The sequence below is a fragment of the Hyperoodon ampullatus genome (assembly GCF_949752795.1).
Source record: "Hyperoodon ampullatus genome assembly, chromosome: 1".
NCBI classification, from domain to species: Eukaryota; Metazoa; Chordata; class Mammalia; order Artiodactyla; family Ziphiidae; genus Hyperoodon; species Hyperoodon ampullatus.
This window is the reverse complement of record NC_136914.1, coordinates 16,588,713-16,610,638: the sequence shown is the minus strand read 5'-3', so window position 1 is coordinate 16,610,638 and position 21,926 is coordinate 16,588,713. Positions and strand designations below refer to the sequence as shown.

Below are 21,926 nucleotides of genomic sequence, written 5' to 3'. Positions count from 1 at the left end.
ACTATTTTATTTATACTCATGTATGAAAAAAAGGGCTATACTACCATGTTTATATACACACCAATGTTGGAAACAATTCAATAATGAATCACATCTAAATTTTATAAAGAATACACAAACACTAAAAAACACTGATTGGTTACAGAAAGCAGAGTGGAAGAAAAAACCATTAGCTATCATTTTCATTTCCATTAAAGAGCAGCACCCTCTGAGAAGAATCAAATCAGTTAGTAATACTCACCTATACTGCAAAATAATATATACAAAGGAAAGTTAGTGATTGTACTGATTTTATTACTTTTACTAAGCCATTTTATCTTCCTCTCAATGCAAATAAAATAATATGAAGAAAAATATGTCCTCACTATTCACAATAAAAAGAGTCTGCTTCATTCTGCAGGCCTGGCATATTGTACAATAGGGAGCACTTCATGGCTCAAGTGGGTCAAAGTATCATTTTGATTCTGAGCCACCGAATAGAATCTCATGCATATTTGGTGACTGGACTAACTCCATAGGAGCTGTGATAGATTGAACCATTTCTGTGGAATCCCCAGATCTCACAAATAAGAAAAGGCCCTACACAAGAAAAGATAACAATCAATCTGTCCGTAAATTCTATCTATAGGCTCTTTCTCTAGTGTACGGTGGCAAAAGGGGCCCTTTCTTGAGTACATGGATACAAGTGTTGTTGTGGTCTAAAGATTGCTGGATTGATACTGTCTGATATAATGAAGATAAGGTATACACAGAAACCACTGCCAGATTAAGAAACTTCCACAACTTGTCTCAATTCTTCAAATAATGGAGCAAGTTCCTTTTCTAGGCTGACAATTAGTCCTAAAACAAAGAGATTAAGAAAATTTGAACATTAGAGAAATGTTTATCAAAATGTATAATACTAAAAAAGTAAATTAGACATAGTTCATTCTCCATTACTAAAACATACTTAAAACAAAATATTGTAATTCTAAATAAAGTAATCAAAAACCCATATTCATTATGAAGTTTATTTTTATCATCTATTAACATAAATGAAAATATTTATATGTATTAGAAGATGTAAAATGAATTATATATTGCTATAATTTTGTTAGTTTTGAAAGGAGAACTTTAATTTATACTTTATTATTTCAAAATCTGCACTGATTCAGGAATAATACACATGATTTTTACTAAAAAAGGGTATACTTTTTTCCTGAGCCAATTTTAATGAACTTTATCAAGATAGGTAGATAGCAAAGGAATAATCAAATATTTATTATAAAAATTCAATAAAGCTAAGATATAAATGGGTATTTCAAATGAAAACAATAATTTTAAAGATGCTTGGTAGGAGTATAAAACATACACTGAAAGAAACAAACTAGTCTAGAAATTAGCTTCTCCTTAGTTTACCAGAGTAGAAGGCTATATATATCTTAAATACTGCCTGTTTTAAGCTCAGATAAAGATCTTCCTCTGTCTCACAGAGCATTAAAAGCATCTGGGATTCTCAAGGAAATGTTCTAAGTATCAATACTAAAATACAGTCCTGCACATTATCATAATTTATAACAACTGATGATTTTATCACATGACTGATTTATCAGAACTGAGGTTTAATATACTTAAAACATTGACACCACTACTATCCTAAACAATTTATAAAGTGTTTTCACATATGATATTTTATAGCTTCAAAACATTTAGAAATGGAAGAGACCCAACAGATCATCAAATCTAAACCCCTCATTTTAAAGATGAGGAATCTAAATACAGGCTTCAGTGACATAGCTGGAAACAAAGCGGGCTCAAAGAGCTTGGAAAGAAAAAAAACAGAAAAGGAATGTATAACAGTTCTAACAGTGGTGAAATATGAAGGAGACAGACCTTAAAAAAATTCCACTTTAACCAAAAGAGGAAAAAAATTACAATTCAACTGAATACTGTCATTATTTTACATGAAAATAGACAGTGAAGGCTACTGGATATAATGAGATCTTACTATCCTCTTTAGAAAGTACAGCCTCCCAGTGTTTGTCCTCAAATTCTTCCACCCTAAAGAAGAATGAGTATATTCATCCTAGTCACACTCTTTAAATTCTCAATCACATTCATCTTGCCCACTGTTGTTCAAGATTTTATAGATTGGTCTATATGGAACTGAACTTATCCTTGATCATTTTTATGTGTTCTGTTTGGTTATCTTCTTTACTCTTCTTTGTTTTCTTAAACTGTTGTAACTTGAGCAAGATATAGCATTCAAGAGGTGAAGATAATTAATTTTCCTTTCTATCTTAAACAATCACTTACCTATACACTGTCTCATTTGAACTAAAAAATAACCGCACAAGATCGAGAAAGCAGATATTAGCTCCATTACACAGATAAGAAAACACAGTTCAGAGAAGTTACACTTCCAGAGATCAAGGAACAGATGGTAGACTGGGCCATGAATTTAGGTTTTCTTACTCTAAATCTGCTATTCCTATCATATTAGACTGCTCAGATATGGTATTATAAAGAATTAAAAGCTGTATTAAAACACACCTGTATTAGCATTGCTGCTGGCTATGAAACTCACCACCAAAGGTAAACGATTGAATTGAACCACCTAAAAAGAGAACAAGATCTAAATAATATGTTACATAGTGAAAAGGTAGTGTAATTCAGATGAAATATCTTAATCTTCTAAAAAACTTTAAATGGTCAATGTGTAAGATACTAGCCTAACATCATGGTATGACATCATGAAAACATGCAAGAGCTGAAAAGAAGTATTTCCATAAAACAGGCTTACTGATTATCTCTTAGAGACATTAATACTACTTAGCCTGGAAAGTTCTTAAGGTGGGGCTGTGTCTTCTTCATCTTTTTTTATCTTCTAAAGCCCTGCAGAGTGTCAATTACATAATAGGGGCTCAATAAGTATTTGATAAGCAAATAGGTCAAGGCAGTATTTCTCAGTCATTCAAGTGGTTATAACTTAATGATCTTCTGCCTCCTCTGAACCACTATAATTTAAATTAATTTAAATTTAAATTAACTTTGAATCAACTATGTTTTAAAAAAATTTAGCTTCAACCTAACCCTTATTGGCTAAATTAAAGGTCAGATGGGCTGGTTATCTCTCGCCAAATAGACATTAAAATATATAACTTTAAAAAAAAAAAATGTCACTTATGTAGCATCAGTAGTACATGACATGCTCTGGGAAACACTGTTCTAAAGTAGAAGTGATTGATTTATTCTAAAGAAGAAAATCCAGCTGGAGGTCAAGAGATATGTAGCAACTAATTTCTTTCCCACAAATAATAACCTCACTTATTTTATATATTTCAAACCAAATGAAGGAATTAGTAGCGATAACAAATTTAAATAACTTATCATTTGACTTTCAAGGAAAATTCTGTATCTGTCACCACCACAACAATTTAAAAAGTGTGTCGGGCTTCCCTGGTGGCGCAGTGGTTGAGAATCTGCCTGCTAATGCAGGGGACACGGGTTTGAGCCCTGGCCTGGGAGGATCCCACACACCGCGGAGCAACTAGGCCCGTGAGCCACAACTACTGAGGCTGCGCGTCTGGAGCCTGTGCTCTGCAATAAGAGAGGCCCACGCAGCGCGATGAAGAGTGGCCCCTGCTTGCCACAACTAGGGAAAGCCCTCACACAGAAACGAAGATGCAACACAGCAAAAAATAAAATTAATTAATATACTCCTACCCCCAACATCTTCTTATAAAAAAAATAAATAAATAAAAATAAAAAATAAAAAGTGTGTCATTTGAGAAATCACAGTTGTTAAATAAGCTAAGGGCACCATCTACTGGAGGTAATAGTGACCTGACGTACCCTTTTTAGGATAACATATACTTTACTACTAAATCTTTTAATCTAATTTTCTATATTAATTAATTCCTGAAATGTGAAAAAAATTACTACAGTTTAACATAACCAATTTGAAGGTTAAGATTTTATAATTCCATCTCCTTCGAAACTAAAATTTAGAATTATAAAACAAACTATTTTATACAGAAGACATAATAATAGTTGAAATCATCAGGAAACCATTTGATAATTATGAACTTACCTGGTAGGTGTTATAGTAACAGATGATACTTTTATTTTTTGAAAGTCCAAGTTTGCTCCCTTGGTCTGTTGCAAGGGCAAAAGTAGACAAGAAACCAGGTCTCAAAGCATGCTCTGGAGCATTATCATTGGCCACTGGAAATATAAATGATTTAAGTAAAAATTATGCAGGAAATATGGTAGGGAAAAGATCTAGAGCACTTTTTTTTAACATAAACCTGTAAAAAAATGAGCACAACGGTTATGCTTCACAATACTGAAAATCATATTATTAACTGGGTCTCATCAATTTAGGTGGGAAAAACCACTCAGCCAGAAGTTGAGTGATCATAACTAAGGGAAGAAATGCTGGTTCTCACAATTTTTAAAATTTTTCAAATGAATACTAATTGTTTCCATTTTCTTAATATCTAACTTAAAACACAGATTATGATTATCAGTACAATTAATAAATTGAATGTTTTGGTTAACTGAGAGCAAAGCTAGAATAGTAAAAGAAAGCTTCAAAAACCTTTGCTCTTATAAAACCCACAGAAGTATCTTTTGTAGATGATAATAATTCTACAACTGGCCATGTGTTTTAAGTTTCTTTCACTCATTAAAAGGTCTAGGTGGAGTTAGTTGTACCAGTAAGTGCTGAGCTTAAGGCTTTTAACATAGCGATCGTCAGAAAGAACATGAGAACTGGAAAATCTCTGAGATTACTTTCTTCAAAGCCCTCATTACAGAACTGAGAAAAGGTAAGTGACTTGCCCATGGCTACCTATGTTCTATGCTGGGTTAGAAAGCACACTGGATCACACATCAGGAGATGATGGGTTCTTTGCCTATCTTGTCACTGACTCAGGTGCAACTTTGGACTGACAATGTATTCTTTGTGCTTGACCATTTTCATTTATAAAATCAAAGAACTAAATTAGCTAATTTCTAAATTAGCTAATTTCCTTTCAATTCTAAAGTCTGAAATTATCTGACATATATGATAACCCCAGGTGGAAAATAAATTGTAAACAAAATATGCAGAACATTATTTAATCTTTCTGTGACATATATACTTAAAAAAAAGAGGTAAAACTCAGGTAAAAAGAAATTTTTTCTTTTTCTTTTTTTTTTTTCCTTAGGTTAACCAGTTCTTCTTTAGGCAAAAATTATCGTTAGATCCTGGTTAACTAAAGTAATTGTGAAGTTAAAAGTTTTTCAAAATCTTATTTCCAGTAAGGAAGCAGAACAAGAAAGAGTAAACAAAACAATAAATTTATGTTAATTCAAATGTATGGAAGTTTATCCTAAAACTACTAGCAATATTGATAAAAAACATATATTGGGGGAGTCTGTGTATATAATATATCTAGCTGCATATATGTCCACTCTCATCACTTAGATTTACTAATCGTTTACATAAAATGTCTCTAATGGGAAACTGGGTTTGTGATAAATCCATGCTTAAACTCTGGATGATATCGTGATACATTTGATATATAATAAGTTACTTAAGATTCCCACCCAGCCTTCAACCCACAAAAGCAAACATTTCCTCCCAAACTAAGACCATCTCCTGAATGTATTGAAATGGGTTATTTTATGCTTGCCTTCTATATTACTCAGATATAAATACATTTTTATTCAAAAGCAAACATGACACTGGCATGTAATTGCTCCATTTTACCTTTAATGACAGGCACTCCATCTCTATCTGACACAACAATAGCATGGAGCCCCTCAACACTAGAAAGAAAAAAATAAGTTAAAATATTATAAAACATTTTCTCAAAATATGTACCTTCAAAGTCATAATGGTAATTTTCATGTATATTTCTGAAAAACCATGGGAATCAATTATTGATATAAGCTCCTATAACATGTTTGCCAAAACTCTTCCACCATAACAAGCAAAAACAGACGCAGTTGCCTTCACACAACTTATAATATAAAAGGAGAGCAGCTATCATTCAGATCACCTCACGCAAATATAAAACTACAACTTGGGAAGTGCCATTAAGAGATATGTGGGGATACGTGAGCCTATAAAAGGGGGGTTGATTCAGACAGGTGGGTCAGGGAAGGCTTCCCTGAGGAAGGGGTATCTCAGCTGAGATGCTATGGTACTAAGAAAAGAGGGGCAGAAAGATCACTGTAAGCTGAGGGAACAGGACAGAAAGAATGGAGGTCATACAGCAATCCTTTCAGCCACGCCTACACACGAAGTAAGCAGAATGGTTAAGTCTACAGCTGTGAAGTTAGAAAGACCTGGTTTCCAGTTCAGAGTCTGGTGCTTACTGTTTAAGCTACCTTGCGTCAGTTACAAAACCTCTCTCTAAGTCTCAGTTAATCTGAAAATGGGGATAATTGTACTTATTTGGCTACTGTGAAATAAAATAATGCATGTAAAGAAGAGGGTGGTTGGTACATAATTAACATTCAAAAATATTAATTAACATCAATGTTGTCACCTGTGCACACTGAGAATGACGTAATTTATCCATGCAGTTTAAATACTAAATTATTAGTGAGCATCCTTAGAGCGCAATAATGTTAAAAATCATAATGGGGAAACATCCTCAAACTTTCATCATTTACAAAGGACCTACAGCCCCTTAACTATAACACAAAGCTTACAGTCCTGTAACTACAGGCACGCCTCATTTTACTGGGCTGCACTTTATTGAGCTTTGATAACCCTGCACCGAGCAGGTCTATGGGCACCATTTTCCCAACAGCATGTGCTCACTTTGTGCTTCTGTGTCACATTTTGATAATTCTCACAGTATTTCAAACTTTTTCATTATTACCATATTTACTCTGGTGATCTGTGATAAATGATCTCTGATGTTACTATTGTAATTATCTTGGGGTGCCACAAACCATGTCCATACAAGATGGTGAACTTAACTGATGAATGTTGTGTGTTGTGACTGCTCCACTGACTGGCGGCTTCCCCACCTCTCTCCCTATTCCCTGTGACATAACAATATCGAAATTAGGCCAGTTAGTAACCCTACAATAGCCTCTAAGTGTTCTAGTGAAAGGAAGAGTCACACATCTCTCATTTAAGTCAAAATCTAGAAATTACTAAGCTTAGTGAGGAAGGCATGTTGAAAGCTGAAACAGGCCAAAAGCTAGGCCTCTTGCACCAAACAGCCAAGTTGTGAACACAAAGGAAAAGTTCTTGAAGGGAATCAAAAGTGTTACTCCAGTGAATACACGAATGGTAAGAAAGCAAGACAGCCTTATTACTGATATGGAGAATGTGTTAGTGGTCTGGATAGATGATCAAACCAGCCACAACATTCCCTTAAGCCAAAACCTAATCCAGAGTAAGACCCTAACTCTCTTCAATTCTATGGAGGCTAAGAGAGGCGAGGAAGCTGAAGAAGAAAAATTTGAAGCTAGGAGGTTGGTTTAAGTAAAGAAGCTGTCTCCGTAACATCAAAGCACAAGGCAAGTGCTGATACAGAAGCTGCAGCAAGTTATCCAGAAGATCTAGCTAGAAGATCTAGCTAAGATTATTAATGAAGATGGCTACACTAAACAGCAGATTTTCAATACAGATGCAACAGCCTTCTATCGGAAGAAGATACCATCTATGACTTTCATAGCTAGAGAGAAGAAGTCAATGCCTGGCTTCAGAACTGCACAGAACAGGCTGACTCTCTTGTTAGGGGCTAATACACCTGGTGATCTTAAGCTGAAGCAAAATGCTCATTTACCATTCTGAAAATCCTAGAGTGCTTAAGAATCAATGCTACATCTACTCTGTCTGTGCTCTATAAATGGAACAACAAAGCCTGGATGACAGCACATCTATTTACAACATGCTTTACTGAATATGTTAAGCCCACTGCTGAGACCTACTGCTCAGAAAAAGATTCCTTTCAAAATATGACTGCTCACTGACAACGCATCTGGTCACTCAAGAGCTCCGATGGAGACGTACAATGACATTAAGGTTGTTTGCATGCCTGCTAACACAACATCCATTCTACAGCCCATGGATCAAGGAGTACTTTGGACTTTTGAGCCTTATTATTTAAGAAATACATTTCATAAGGCTACAGCTGCCATGGACAGTGATTCCTCTGATGGATCTGGGCAAAGTAAATTGAAAACCTTCAGGAAAGGAGTCACCACTTTAGATGCCATTAAGAACATTCATGATTCATGGGAAGAGGTCAAAATAACATTTACAGGAGTCTGGAAGAAGTAGACTCCAACCCTCAGGGATGACTTTGAGGGGTTTAAGACGGAGGAGGTAACTCAGATATGGCGAAACAGCAAGAGAACTAGAATTAGAAGTGGAGGCTGAAGATGTGACTGAATTGCTGCAATCTCAGGATAAAACTTTAATGAATGAGCAGTTGCTCTTTATGGATGAACAAAGAAAGTGGTTTCTTGAGATGGAATCTATTCCTGGTGAAGATTCTGTAAAGACTGTTGAAATGACAACAAAGGATTTAAATATTACACAAAACTTAGTTGATAAAGCAGCAGCAGGGTATGAGAGGATTGACTCTAATTTTGAAAGAAGTTCTACTGTAGGTAAAATGCTATCAAACAGCCTTGCATACTTCAAAGAAATTGTGAAAGGAAGAGTCAATCGACACGGCAAACTTCACTGTGGCCTTATTTTAAGAAACTGCCACAGCACCCCAACCTTCAGCACCCACCACCCCGATCAGTCAGCAGCATCAGCACTGAGGCAAGACCCTCCACAAGCAGAAACATTACAACTCACTAAAGGCTCAGATGACGGTTAGCATTCTTTAGCAAAAAAGTATTTTTTCAAGGAAGTGTTTCTTACCTAAGGCATGTACATTGTTTTTTTAGACATAATGTTATTACATGCTTATCAGACTACAGTATTAGTGTAAACATAACTTTTATATGCAATGGGAAACCAAAAAAATTGTGTGACTCGCTTTATTTCGATATTCACTTTACCGTGGTGGTCTCCTCAGAAATATGTTTACTGTCCCTACTATATCCCCGAATTACCCCCTCCTTATGGTGTTAACCTTAATATTTTAACTTCGGAATGAGGAATATTAATATTAACTTAATGTGCAGATACTGAAATTAAACTTTCTAAAAATCTCCTTGTCAAAAATTTTCAAGTCAGAGAAGTGTGATTAAAATTCAAGTAGAAAACGTTACAAACAAAACTACTTATCTCCCTCACTTAATTAAAATAAAAATGATGAAAACAACTGTCTATCAATATTTACTGGTATTATTTTCTATTATCATTCAATCTTGAAACTATCTATGGATTAAAACGTACTCTATAAAATTAATACATAAAAACAAATATTTGTCAGTTAAAAACTAGGTTATATGAAAACATATCCTACAGATACTTGTACACATGCAAATTAACTTTGTGCAACTGTCAATAGCAACACTACTTGAAAGAGGAAAAGACTGGAAACTTAACTGACCATCAAGAAGGACAAATTAAATATGTTATGACATGCATAAACCATGGACTATTCTGCAACCACAAAAAAGAGAAAGCTCTTTATGTACTGAGTGACTGACCTCAAAGTTACATTAAGTGAAAAAACACACATTTTGAATAGCGTGTACAAGAACCAACAACTTATGTAATACCGTGTGTAGGCATGTGAGGGTATATGTTGCAATGGACTAAATGTTTGCCATCACCCACAAAATTCGTATCTTGAAACCCTAATCCCAGTGTGCTGTTATTTGAAGGTGGGGCCTTTGGGAGGTAACTGATCATGAGGATGGAGCTCTCAGGAATAGGATTAGCAGGCTTATCAGAGGCCAGAGAGCTAGCTAGCCCTCTTTCCACCACATGAGGATATGAGAAGTCAGCAACCTATAACCCAGAAGAGAGTCCTCACTATAACCAGACCATGCTGGCACCCTGATCTCAGACTTCTAGCCTCCAGAACTGTGAGAAATAAATTTCGGTTGTCCATACGAAATCCAGTCTATGGTACTTTGTTATAGCAGCCTGAACTAAGACATATGAGTATACGTGCAAATACATGTGCTAATATACATTTGCTTGCAGGTGCATAAAATCTCTCTGAAGGTAACAATGGATGCCTCTGAGACAGGAGTTGTGCAGCTGAAGGATAGGGATAGGAGGCTCTGCACTCTATGTCCTTCAGTTAACTTTCGAATTTTGAACTTTATAAATGTATTGCCTACTCAAAAAATAAGCCAATTGAAAAACAGGTAAAGAGTACTAAAAAATGTTTAGAAATATTTGTATCACCATAGGTAACTTCTTTTTTCTTATTTTCATGGTAATTAATTTAAAGGCCAATTAATGTACCAAAAGAGGAAGAAGAAATAAAAGGACACTCTTTTTAATGGATTTCAAATCCACAGATATAAAAGCTCAACAAAGTAGAAAAATGACTCATATATTTAAAGGACCCATTTAAAGAAATCAGGTCACAAATATAAAACGTGTTTCCAATTCTATACACAGTGAACCAAGAAAAACATGAATACATCTTACTAATAACTGAAAATAACTATGATGTATTAATAGTACGCTACACTTTTAGAGGGGATAAATTGAATTTTATGAAATAGCCTACAGAAATCTAAACCTTAAGCTAAGTGAAACAAATATTTTTATCCTAAAAAAGCAAATGTTACATTAGTAATCAAAGATATCACACTTAGTTCTATTCATATAATGATAAAACATTTGGTTTTAACACAAGAAGCTGTGAATATTAAAGGCTGTGACTGTTTTGAGTCACAATTAGATTTGAAAATACAAATCCAAGAACTATATTTAACAGAGAATTCAAACGAACAAAAGCACATTCCATTCACATGTATCTCTGACTTGGTTGCTGAAAGTCATAACGGTAAGAATTAAAAGCATGAACCCACAAGATAGGGGTAGGGGATTAAGAGGTACAAACTATTATGTATAAAATAAGCTACAAGGATATACTGTACAACACAGGCAGTAGAGCCAATATTCTATGATAACTATAGATGGAGCATAACCTTTAAAAAGTATGAATCACTATATCGTATACCTGTAACTTATATAATATTGTACAACTATACTTCAATTTGAAAAAAAATTATTCTTTCAAAAAAATAAAAAAGAAAGAAAAAGCATGGACCCACAGCTCTGGAGCCAGGCTACCTGTGTCCAAACCCCTTAACTTTACATACATCTAGCAACAAATCAAAGTGTATATTCTATGACTTTTCTTTACGTGTTATTACGTATTCATTCTTTTAGCTCTTGGGTGCAATAAGCCCACTTTCAAGAAATGATCACGAAAATGAACCTAAGTGGCCTCAGTCATTATGGGAAAGAAAACACACAGTACTAATCCCTTTCCTTCCACTGTGGAAAGATGTTCATTATGTTTTTACAAATATCCTTTTCACATATATCAACTATGCTTCTGTTCCTATATTTTGTCACCAGTGTGGTATCCCTCCCTCTCCCCAGGCCAATTTTATCATCATTTTAATATGCTAAGCCTCCAATAAGGTAAATACAGGTAAGCACAGAAAGCCCTTGTTTTGTATGGTTCCAATATGGATACATTTTAGTTACCACAATTTAGTTAAATAATACCACTCTCCCCCAGCAGCTTGGGTAAAGTCTCAGTTAGCATGGTATATTAGCTGAACAACTGCATAAAGTACAAGCTTAGCTAACTCTTCAGTTCACAAATCATTATGTAAGTAACTTTGTAAATAACAGATGCAAACTGTGATCAGTAACCAGTCACACCACTTCTTTCAGAGTGTGTTGGTGATTGTTCATGGAGCATGTTATGCAGTTTTTGACGAGATAGCAAAGCATGTAGTTTTGTTATTTTCTTGTCTTCCAGTGACAAACCATGTGACCAAAAAAAAAAAAAAGGATAACTGAAATAGGGAACAGCCAATAAAGATGAAATGCAGCAAAGAAATGAAAAGTGATAATGCTGGAATAGAGAGTAAATGGAGTTATAGAAGAAACGGGTGGCTGAGGAATGCTGACGCTTGCTGCTGTGCACTAGATGTGCAGCCAGAACAACTTAGTGAAAGCAAATGTACTGATGTAATTAAGAAAAGTGGTTGTGATGAACAGGATAAAGATGTCCCAGAGGAAGTGACACTGGCAAGAACCTCACATTAAAGGAACTCTCAGAGATATTTCACATCATTGAAAGTGCAAAGGACAGGGACTTCCCTGGTGGTGCAGTGGTTAAGAATCTGCCTGCCAATACTGGGGACACAGGTTCGAGCCCTGGTCCTGGAAGATCCCACATGCCGCAGAGCAACCAACTAAGCCTGTGTGCCACAACTACTGAGCCTGCACTCTAGAGTCCACGAGCCACAACTACTGAGCCCGTGTGCCACAACTACTGAAGCCCGTGTGCCTAAAGCCCGTGCTCCGCAACAGGAGAAGCCACCGCAGTGAGAAGCCCGCGTGTAGCAATGAAGACCCAACGCAGCCAACAATGAATAAAATAAAATAAATAAATTTATTTTAAAAAAAAGAAAGTTCAAGGAACAAACTTTTGGAAGCTAATCCAAAGTTAGAAAGAAATATGCCAATTTGCCAGGCACAGAAAAGATGCCTGTTCCTTATCTTAAGGATATACCTTTCAAATATCTGAAGGTACGATATATGAAAAGAAGTGGACACTGTTCAAACTACTTTTTTTTTTTTTTAATTTATTTATTTATTTATTTATGGCTGTGTTGGCTCTTCGCTTCTGTGCGAGGGCTTTCTCTAGTTGCGGCAAGTGGGGGCCACTCCTCATCGCGGTGCGCAGGCCTCTCACTATCGCGGCCTCTCTTATTGCGGAGCACAGGCTCCAGATGCGCAGGCTCAGTAATGGTGGCTCACGGGGCTAGTTGCTCCGCGGCATGTGGGATCTTCCCAGACAAGGGCTCGAACCCGTGTCCCCTGCATTGGCAGGCAGACTCTCAACCACTGCGCCACCAGGGAAGCCCCCCAAACTACTTTTGATAAGTTTTTTTCAAAGAAATAAACACCTTAATTCTCAATGTTTCTAATGTTTTAAATTATAGTGTATTAAACAAATATTAGTTTTAGCACTTGTTTCCATTTCCCTAAATATAACCAACAATAAGCGAAGTTTTAATGTGTTGGCAACATTTTTTAAAGGTCACAAAACAAAAGTAAGTTTTCCCATTGATTATTAAAATTGCTTTGGACAGTTCCAGCTTGTGTGGTCATTTTTATGGCCCTGCCCTACTGTGCAAAGCTGAGGCTGCTGGTACTCCTGATCATTAGGCTGAGAACAGAATCGGCAGCTTGTCTTTACAGCTGCCAGTACTAGGAGGGAGACAGTAAAAATGAATCTAAGTATCATATTAACATAAAGTCAATGGTAACAAGTAATACTTCAGTAGTTATTTCTTCCTGAGTAGAGAAGAATATAGATAAATCAAAACTAGAAGATAATACTAATTTCAACTGCTCTGTAACCAGAGTAAAGGCACAAGCCTAGGCTAACCACACAAACCAATTTAGGCAAAAATCCAAACAAGCGTTTTTTTTTTCCCCCACCTATGTAAATTGACATCTAAAACCTTTTTAACATCAAACAGATTCAGAGAATAAGAAAAAAAAAAAGGATCTCACTACATATTCTGCTACACTAATTCAAAGGTTATTCAATTCTTCTGGAATGTGAAAATGGATGTCTCAATATATTCCTCTCTTTCATGCCCTTAACTCTAAGGTATCATTTTACATTAAACCAAATGTGAATTTTAATTCAACTACAGTGACAAAGTCCTTTGAATCAGTAAAATACCTAAAAGGAAGTCACTGTCCTCAACACAAGAGCCTAATTTACAAAATGGTGCCTCAAATGGACTGTGGGCAGGTAGAAGAAAGTCTTGTGATTTTTCCAAGTATGAGCTGCTAAGTCTAGCATTTTCCGGTTATGTAGACTCAGCAATTAGGTCTTACAAGCAATGTTAAAAATAAAGGCAAATTCTTAGGTTTTTTCCCCTTGAAATTACTCCAACTACTTCAAAGTATAATCCAGTAAATGGCCATGAAAGAACTCTAAAGTGGCAAGAAATCTGGGTTCTAGCCCTCTGGCATTCACTAGCTGTTTAACCTCAGACAAGTCATGTAACTTCTCTAGGGCTCATGTTGTTTATCTGCAAACTCAAAGCATATCACTTGCACGACATAAGATTATGTTAGGTATTTGAAAGTGCTAAATAATAGCATAATACACATATATTAGTCTAAGATAAACAGAAACAAAATACTACATAAAATTAACATATGTTAAGCAGAATTTATTTACTAACAAATTAGTAATTTTTTACCTTGGTAATTTTTTGTACAGGAATCGTTTTAGGTCCTGAAAGAGAATATAAAAAATCGTATTATAATAATAATGCCTTGTACGGGTTCTCTAGACACTGTCCTATCCACATCTCAGGTAACTTAAGTATTCATTCATTACCATTCTTGCTTGTGTTCTTTCTCTGATTTTGATGCTTTAACTAGTTGTGTGATTTCCAACAAGTTAACTAACCTTTTTCTCTAAGCCTCAGTTTCATTATTTGTTGAGTAGGGATAATTATAGAACCTACATCATAAGATTGTTATTGAAGTTTATTGATACAATGCATGTAAAGTGATTAGCATATCCAGAAGTGGAAGCACAAATACATATTAGCAGTAATATTAGATCATACTTTTCATACTATTGTACATCTTCTTGTTGCTAACTCTGTGTTCATTTGAGAATATATTATGAACATCTTTCCATATCCACAGACTTTCTAACATCACTTTAACGGTCTTGGGTAAGTTGACGAGCTTCTCTGAAACTCAATTCCCTCGCACGACTAAAGACAAACCACAATGTGTGTCAAGTGTTTAGCATGGAACATAATTATGACTAAAGAAACAGAAGACTACATTGTCTCATTGCACTCTTTCATCTGGGGAGTTTCATTGACAATCCCGGCATCAATTATGAGCTCTACATAGGTAAATCAGACTGTTTTGGCCCTTTAATCCCTACTATTCTCCAAACCTGAACGTTCACTTTATTTCATGTTATCACCACCAGCTTACCTTTGCACACACTATCACAAAGCTCAACTCATCACTTTTCATCCGAAATCCAGATTTCCCCAATCTCTTCTTGTTTCCACTAATGGCACTACCAATACCTGTTACTTACTCAGCTTTGAAACATAAAGTAATATTTAAGCCAAAACTCACGTGTGTCACTTTAAAAATCACTTGTGAAGCCAAATGTTTTTAAACTGATGTTCTTCTCTCCTTTCCAAATGATGTTACAGTTTAGGTTCAGTTTACTGTTTATGACTTACACTGGCCTCCCAACTGGTATGACGGTCTACCATTTCTACCCCACACATTTCTACACAATGCCAATAATCATATTATTCTCCTTCTCTAAATCTATAATTGCAGTGATTCTCAACCCTGGCTATGGAAAACACCTAGAGAGTATAAAAAGAACTCTGATGCCTTGTTTGGAGGTGCTCCCCAGATGATTCCCTGTGCAGCCAAGGTCAAGAATCAGCGTTTGAATGGCTCTCCACTGTTTACCAAATTATGTACAAATTCTGTAGACATTGGAGGCTCTCTACAATACGGTCTACAACTAATTTTACAGTCCTGCTTCCTACCACTCCCTCATACACTTCCTCAGCCGCAGCTGAACTGGACTATTTACAGCTCCTCCATATACATCTCTTCCTTTCCTATCTCTAACTTTGCTTATGCTATTCATTCTACTAGTCATACCTTCTCGACCTTTAAAAAACAAAACAACTGCTACTCATCATTTAGAGCTAATCTCAACCACCAAATACTCCAAACCAGCTTTCCTGATAAAGACAAACCGAGGCAATCCCTCTCTCCTTTGAATTTTTACACAATATTGTATGCATATCTATGATCACTTGCTTACTATACTTTTTTTTTAACTTTAGAAACCCTTAAGGAAAGAAATCATACCTTAGTCATCTTTATTTCTCTCACAGCCCTTACTACAGCAATCTTTTGAAGGGAGAAGCTGAAAAGAATTTAGTGATTTGATTATGCCTGGAGAATAAGGCCTCAAAAATATAATGGAAGACACCCAAAAATGAAGTGATAAAGGCAAAAAAGTTGCTAACTGTTGAAAAACATAATCTTGCAACCTAAACAGAAAAATCCGATTCATATTGATGTTGAATGACCCTTTAGTGTGCTGGTTAAGAGCACGGGCTCTGGAGTCAGTCTGCCTGGGCCGCTATCTTGACTCCACAACTTCCTAGTTGTGTAACCTGAGGAAGTCACTTGATCTTTCTGTGCCTTAGCACCCTCATCTATAACACAGGGACAATAATAATAGTGCCTACCTCATAAAAGTTACTGTAAGAATTAAATGAGTGTATGTTCAATGTTCCAAAGAATGTTTAGCACGTATGTCAGCAAAATAACACTATGTAAACTATAAACAAACAGACGTTAACAGTATTAATTACCTGCTGTTTCTAGGAGTGAAGTTCTCTAAATTTAGAATTTTGCTTGTATTGTTGTGCTAAAGAGGTGTTGGTTATAAATCATCTGCAATTGCTACAATGAGCTCAGAGAGACATAACAATTACTGGAAAAAGATTCAGAGCAACAAACCATCATTTAGAAATCGAAATGGTAGATATGCAGAGCTTCTCTCATGCCCGCAGAACTTGGGCGTGAGAAAAATAAAATCTTCTCAACCTCAGGCACCTTAGAGTCCTCCACGCCCACTCCTGGCAGAAACTCGGGACCCCGCAAACTACTCAAATTAATCTCTCACTTCGGACCCTAGAGAAAATAATGAAGTGGAGGGAAGCGCTAAAACGAAATAAATTTGTACTTAGGAAGCGCCACATCTCCCCACCCACTCTCTCCTTCTTGTGTTAACTCACATCCGCCATGATGAACCCCTTCCTCTCGCAGGATCAGTCTCCACGCCTGAAAAAGAAACTCCTGGTGACTCTCCTCTCACCACTTCCTCGCCCCCCCCACCTCCAACCCAATACGCGGGGTCAGCTTTCCTCAGGGTCAGACAAGGATCCGCGGCTCCAGGGTTCGTGCCAGGGAGGCTGAAGGCACTCGGAGTTTCCACATACCCAGACGGGTAACCGAGATGCCTGACCTCAGCCCACTTCACCCTCTCACCCCCAAAACTCAGGCCTAAAGGGGAGGCGAAAGGGGCGTCCTCTCTTCCGTCTCACCGCCCGCGCCACCTGCGGGCCCAAGCCTAACAGCGGGCAAACTGGCTCCAGTTACCTGGGTTTCTGGGCTGCCCGGTTCCCTGAGCTGTCACTTCAGACGACAGCTCCTGACACAAGTTCCTCTAAAAGCCGCTGTCACGTGATTTGTAACCGCCTCCGTGCTCCAGGAAGCACTTCCCAGACCTCCGACCCCGGTGACGCCGGATTTCCGGGGAGGTGCTTCGGCAAAAGGGAGAGCGCAGTCGCGCGATGCGCCCAGCCCGACCCCTGCCCCGCAACCCGGGGGCTGCTTCCTGCGCCTGCACAGAGACCCGGACGTCGCGACCTCTGCTGTTGGATCGAGATTCCTAAGAGATCGCGGAGCCGTGAAGACCCCCGGAAAACGCAAGCAGGAAGACGTTTTTGTTTGGAGAGGGTGGAAAAATCTCATTAGTTTTTTTTTAGGGTCCGTTATCTTAAAACCTCGTCTTGTAGATGGAGAAATTTGAAGGGTGGTGTTACACGCTGAACAGCAAACACCAGATTGCCCGTGATTAGAAGTCCCAGGTCCATAGGTTTCTGACCCCAACTTAGTAGTCTCTTTTGGCTTTCCCATGGGTGCTACCCACGTACTGTGACTCAAGGCCCTGTCTAGATTGAAACGAGGATCCATGAGCTTTCTGGAGATCTGAGTTATGTGTGTACCTCAAGCCTCTACATATGCAGACATTGAACAACCTTCTTTCATTGGCTCTTGACTTAGAAAGCTATACCTTTAAGGACTGCCTACATTACTTGTTGTTTGGGGCATTGCTTGTGTGCACATTTAAGGAAAACCTACAGTAGGTGGTAGGAAAATGAGGTCTATGGGAACTTGTTTTCGACTGACTGTCAACTCCAATCCCAGAAAACAGAAGTGCAAAAGGAACCATAGCCCAAGACGTGGTGAAAATATACTTATTTCCTTAGGAGGATGAAATGGTAAACTACAAAGCTCCCAGCTGTTGCAAATGACCTCCTTGTCATTACAAGTGAACTTGACAGTTCCATAGCAACTGACATCATTGAAGATGACTTCATTTTCCTTCCTTTCATTTCTTGGCCTCTAGGACACTGCACTTATTTTAGCTCCTCACCCACTCTAGCCTCCTCTTAAATGAAGGCATTTAAAGCTTGTCTTTGATTCCTCTGCTGTTTTTCCCTTTCCACAGTGTCCTGAGAATGTGAGCCCTAAATCTGCACTTTTCATCTGAGTTCTAGGTTCACATTTTCAGCTGCTTGTTGGATGTTGAATATTTCTACACATATGTCTGTCAGTTCTAACTCAAAGGCTCTAAAAACTCCAGTAAACCTGTTTCCTGATCTATGTCCATGTTGGTTCCAAGATTCCATGAGGTATCATGTTTGCTCTCTTTCCTTCCTCATGTTCTTTTCTTCCTTAATGTTTTTTTACATCTAGATTTTTTCAGTTCTTCATTCAAACCATTATTCCATTCAGCAAAATTGTATCAATAGCCACGTAACAATGGCCAGTTAAACCTTTCTAAAATAACGTACATTATTGCTGATCAAAAAATCTTTAGTGATATACCATTGCAGACAATAGTTGATGTAGTATTTAATCTGGCACTAACATGTCATTTTGTTTTACTTCTAAATGCACTCTATTGTGAATCCTATACTCCCAGCCGAATTGATTACCTCACCCTTCCATCCAAATGACTCTTATTTTCCCATGCTAGTTATGGAGGCTCCCGAATCTGAAATGCTTATTTCTCTCATAGGAGAGGCAAAACTTCCTTTTACCTTCTTTGATTTTGTGGCTGGGTCTAACAGTGAAATTAACAGGCAGATTAACAGGAGGAAAATCATACAAATTCATTGAATATTTTTACATGTACATGGGAGTCTTCAGAAGGAAAATGAAGACCCAAAGGCGTTAGGCCCAAAGTTTATATACCTTTTTACACAAAGAACAATAAATTGTGGGGATGAGACAGACAAGGGGGCTTGGGCTAGGGGCAGTAGATTGTTCAACAGTGACTATTAAACGTGTGGGATAAACTAATGGAAGATAAGGGTTATTTTAGTAGGTTTGTTTGCACAGGTCCATTTCAGTGTCAGTTCCATCTCTGGTGATAAGAATGTTCTTCTCTTCCTGGTAGAGGGAGGGCACCTTTCTCATGGGAAATTTTATGACAAGCCTTTAAGTAGAAAGTAGGAGGTCAGAGAGCCCTTCCTGCATTTGCTGTTTCCTAATGCCTTCAGATCAAAATAATCAATAGCTAAAGTGGCATATTTCAGGGTGGCATGTTCTAAACCCCTTCATTTTCTGCCTTAGTTATATAAATCTTGTTTCCCTATAACGCCTTCTCATCCATCACATTCTCTTGAATGCTCCTATATACTACCAAGAATGATTGATATTTATTTGTGCATAATTATGTGTCATAGTTTTAGTTTGTTTACCCAGTGAGACCATAAGTTCTAGAAAGAAGGGTCACAGTTTAGATTTTTTCCAGTTTCCTACAATGCCTCTGTTTCTTGCATTCTGTAGGTACTCATTTCAACATTTGTAGAATGAAAGTGATTACAAGAAACCATTAGTCCTGGCCCTGACTAAAACTAAAACTCCTTATTTCACCTGTACCTCCCCACCATTTGCCCCCAAGTTTGGAGGCAAATAAAAATATGAACTCTAGCAAGAACTTCTAATTTCTGGAAGCACTACTTTTCATTTTAACATAATTATCCATTTTAATGACATTATTATATGGTAGTTGACCTGGAAAATATTGCTGATATTCTTCTTCCTCTTGAGTGGCAAAAAGGGAGAGCACAGCTTTCCAAGATCTCCAAATACCACGACGTCTACAAATTGAAAAATCTAGTAAGATTTTTAATTTCCAAGTGTGGTGGTTTCCAAATTATGGCATGTCAATAGGAGAGTTCCTTATGTACTCAGATTGATCTGTTTGCATTTACCCATCAATAACACTGCTGTTGGTACAGGACTAAGGGAAATATTTACTGACCTAAAAGATTATCAGCACCGTGTGCCAGTTCTCCAAAGTGGGATTTAACAGATGATCTCTGAAGTTCAGAAAGAAACAGATAGTATACACATACATGCATATGCACACAAAATTTTTATCTCATTATACAAATTTGCTATTTTGTTCTACTACGTACACAGCATACCAGTACATTATATAGTCAACAAACATACACATGTTAAAGTTCTGAGTTTATTAGAGCCTTTGTTTCTGCTTTTCTTTAGCTTAAATTGCTCTTAGCTGTTATAGCAGAGCTCTCAATTTTTTTGGTTTTTTTTTAGATTCTGGTTTCCTATCAAAAAAATCAATCAATCATCTGGATTTAGGCTGGCTCTGCTGTCTGTGTGAAAATTCTATTGGTATTCAAACTCGTATGGGGAGGAAAGTCTTGCTGATTCTCCAACATACAAAAATGAAAATTTTATCACGTACACTGGCCAAGTTGGAAAATGTCTTACAAATTTTGATTTTGGCTCTGGTTTGGGATTTGGCCCATTGAAAATACAATTATAAGGTCTATACAATAACTTTCTCTTCTATACTATCACCCATGGTCACCACACCCTGGACTTAGGCAGTCACCTCAGAAATCACTAATTCCCTCGATCTCTGGCTTACATCTAATAGTCAGTGAAACCACTCACTTGTCAACATCTTAAATGCCCCTACCATCTTTCCTGCCTGACAGAACCTCAAATTTGGAAGAGCTAGATGAGTTGTATTCTACATGTCTATGCCAAGGCTGCTGGATTAAGTTGGAAAAAATACACAAAATTTAACAGATTGTAAATTCTGTCACCAATGTGGGACCCAAAGAAATCCTACTTTTCACTAGTCAGATGACTCAGTGAAAATGATTCCTTCAAATTGTCTTCATTCTTTTTGAAGTGTCTGCTTATCATCCTCTCCACCCCCTAATTTTCCATAAACTGCTTATCTCATTAAGAAAATACAAGCTATAACCCATATATTCCTTTCTGAAAGAATGCTGGTGGTGTCTCTTAGCTAAAGTAATTATTCCATCTTTGCAGTGGCTCCAACATCCTCTAGAATATCAGGTACTTAATACTATTATCCTTCTTTTTCTCTATTTTTTCACTTTCTACTTGCCCCTTTCCACCAGAATAAAAAGAATTGGTAAGGTCTCTCATGTAATAAGTAGTAAGGTTTCATGTAATAAATAATAATTGAAAAAACAAAAGCCTTCTCAGAAACCACATCTTCCAGCTACCACCCCTTTTCTCTACTTCTTTTCATAGCCAAATTTTTGGAAAGTTTTTAATTGTTGCCTCCATTTATCCCAAATCCAATCAATCAAATAATTCTCTTGATTCTACATCCTGACTGTATCTCAAAATCAATCACTATATTCCTACTCTGGTCCAAGCCATGATCATCTCTCCTTTGACAATACTTCCTATCATTTCCTACATTCACTTTTGCCCTCCAGTCTTCTTTGCACAACAACTAAAATGTTATTTTAAAAACTCAAGTCTCATCATGTTAACTCCTTCATTAAAAATCTCAAAGTTTTTCTTTGAACATAAATCATCATGGTTTACATATAGCCTCATGGGATCT

The 21,926-nt window shown here is 36.9% G+C and overlaps 1 protein-coding gene across 2 annotated transcripts; it reads right to left on the bottom strand.

Moving 5' to 3' along the window:
• Positions 1–706: 706 nt before the first annotated feature.
• On the bottom strand, positions 707–17,421 carry LAMTOR3 (late endosomal/lysosomal adaptor, MAPK and MTOR activator 3). Of its 2 annotated transcripts, XM_079707166.1 has the most exons (8): positions 17,366–17,421; positions 17,002–17,047; positions 16,064–16,121; positions 14,392–14,426; positions 5,738–5,796; positions 4,073–4,206; positions 2,533–2,596; positions 707–840 (listed from the first exon to the last, which is right to left on the bottom strand). In XM_079707166.1, the coding sequence occupies exons 3-8, from the start codon at positions 16,070–16,072 to the stop codon at positions 767–769; spliced, it is 375 nt and encodes a 124-aa protein (XP_079563292.1). In that variant the 5' UTR covers positions 16,073–16,121; positions 17,002–17,047; positions 17,366–17,421; the 3' UTR covers positions 707–766. The 2 variants fall into 2 exon arrangements, with proteins under 2 accessions (XP_079563292.1, XP_079563291.1); XM_079707165.1 differs by lacking the exon at positions 16,064–16,121 and having other exon boundaries at positions 17,366–17,419.
• Positions 17,422–21,926: the final 4,505 nt, after the last annotated feature.

Coding starts and splice junctions, on each gene's coding strand:
- LAMTOR3 (XM_079707166.1), bottom strand. Junction 4,207..5,737: donor TGGAGTGCCTGTCATTAAAG/GTAAAATGGAGC, acceptor TTATATTTCCAG/TGGCCAATGATAATGCTCCA. Junction 2,597..4,072: donor GTTACTATAACACCTACCAG/GTAAGTTCATAA, acceptor TTCTCTTTTTAG/GTGGTTCAATTCAATCGTTT.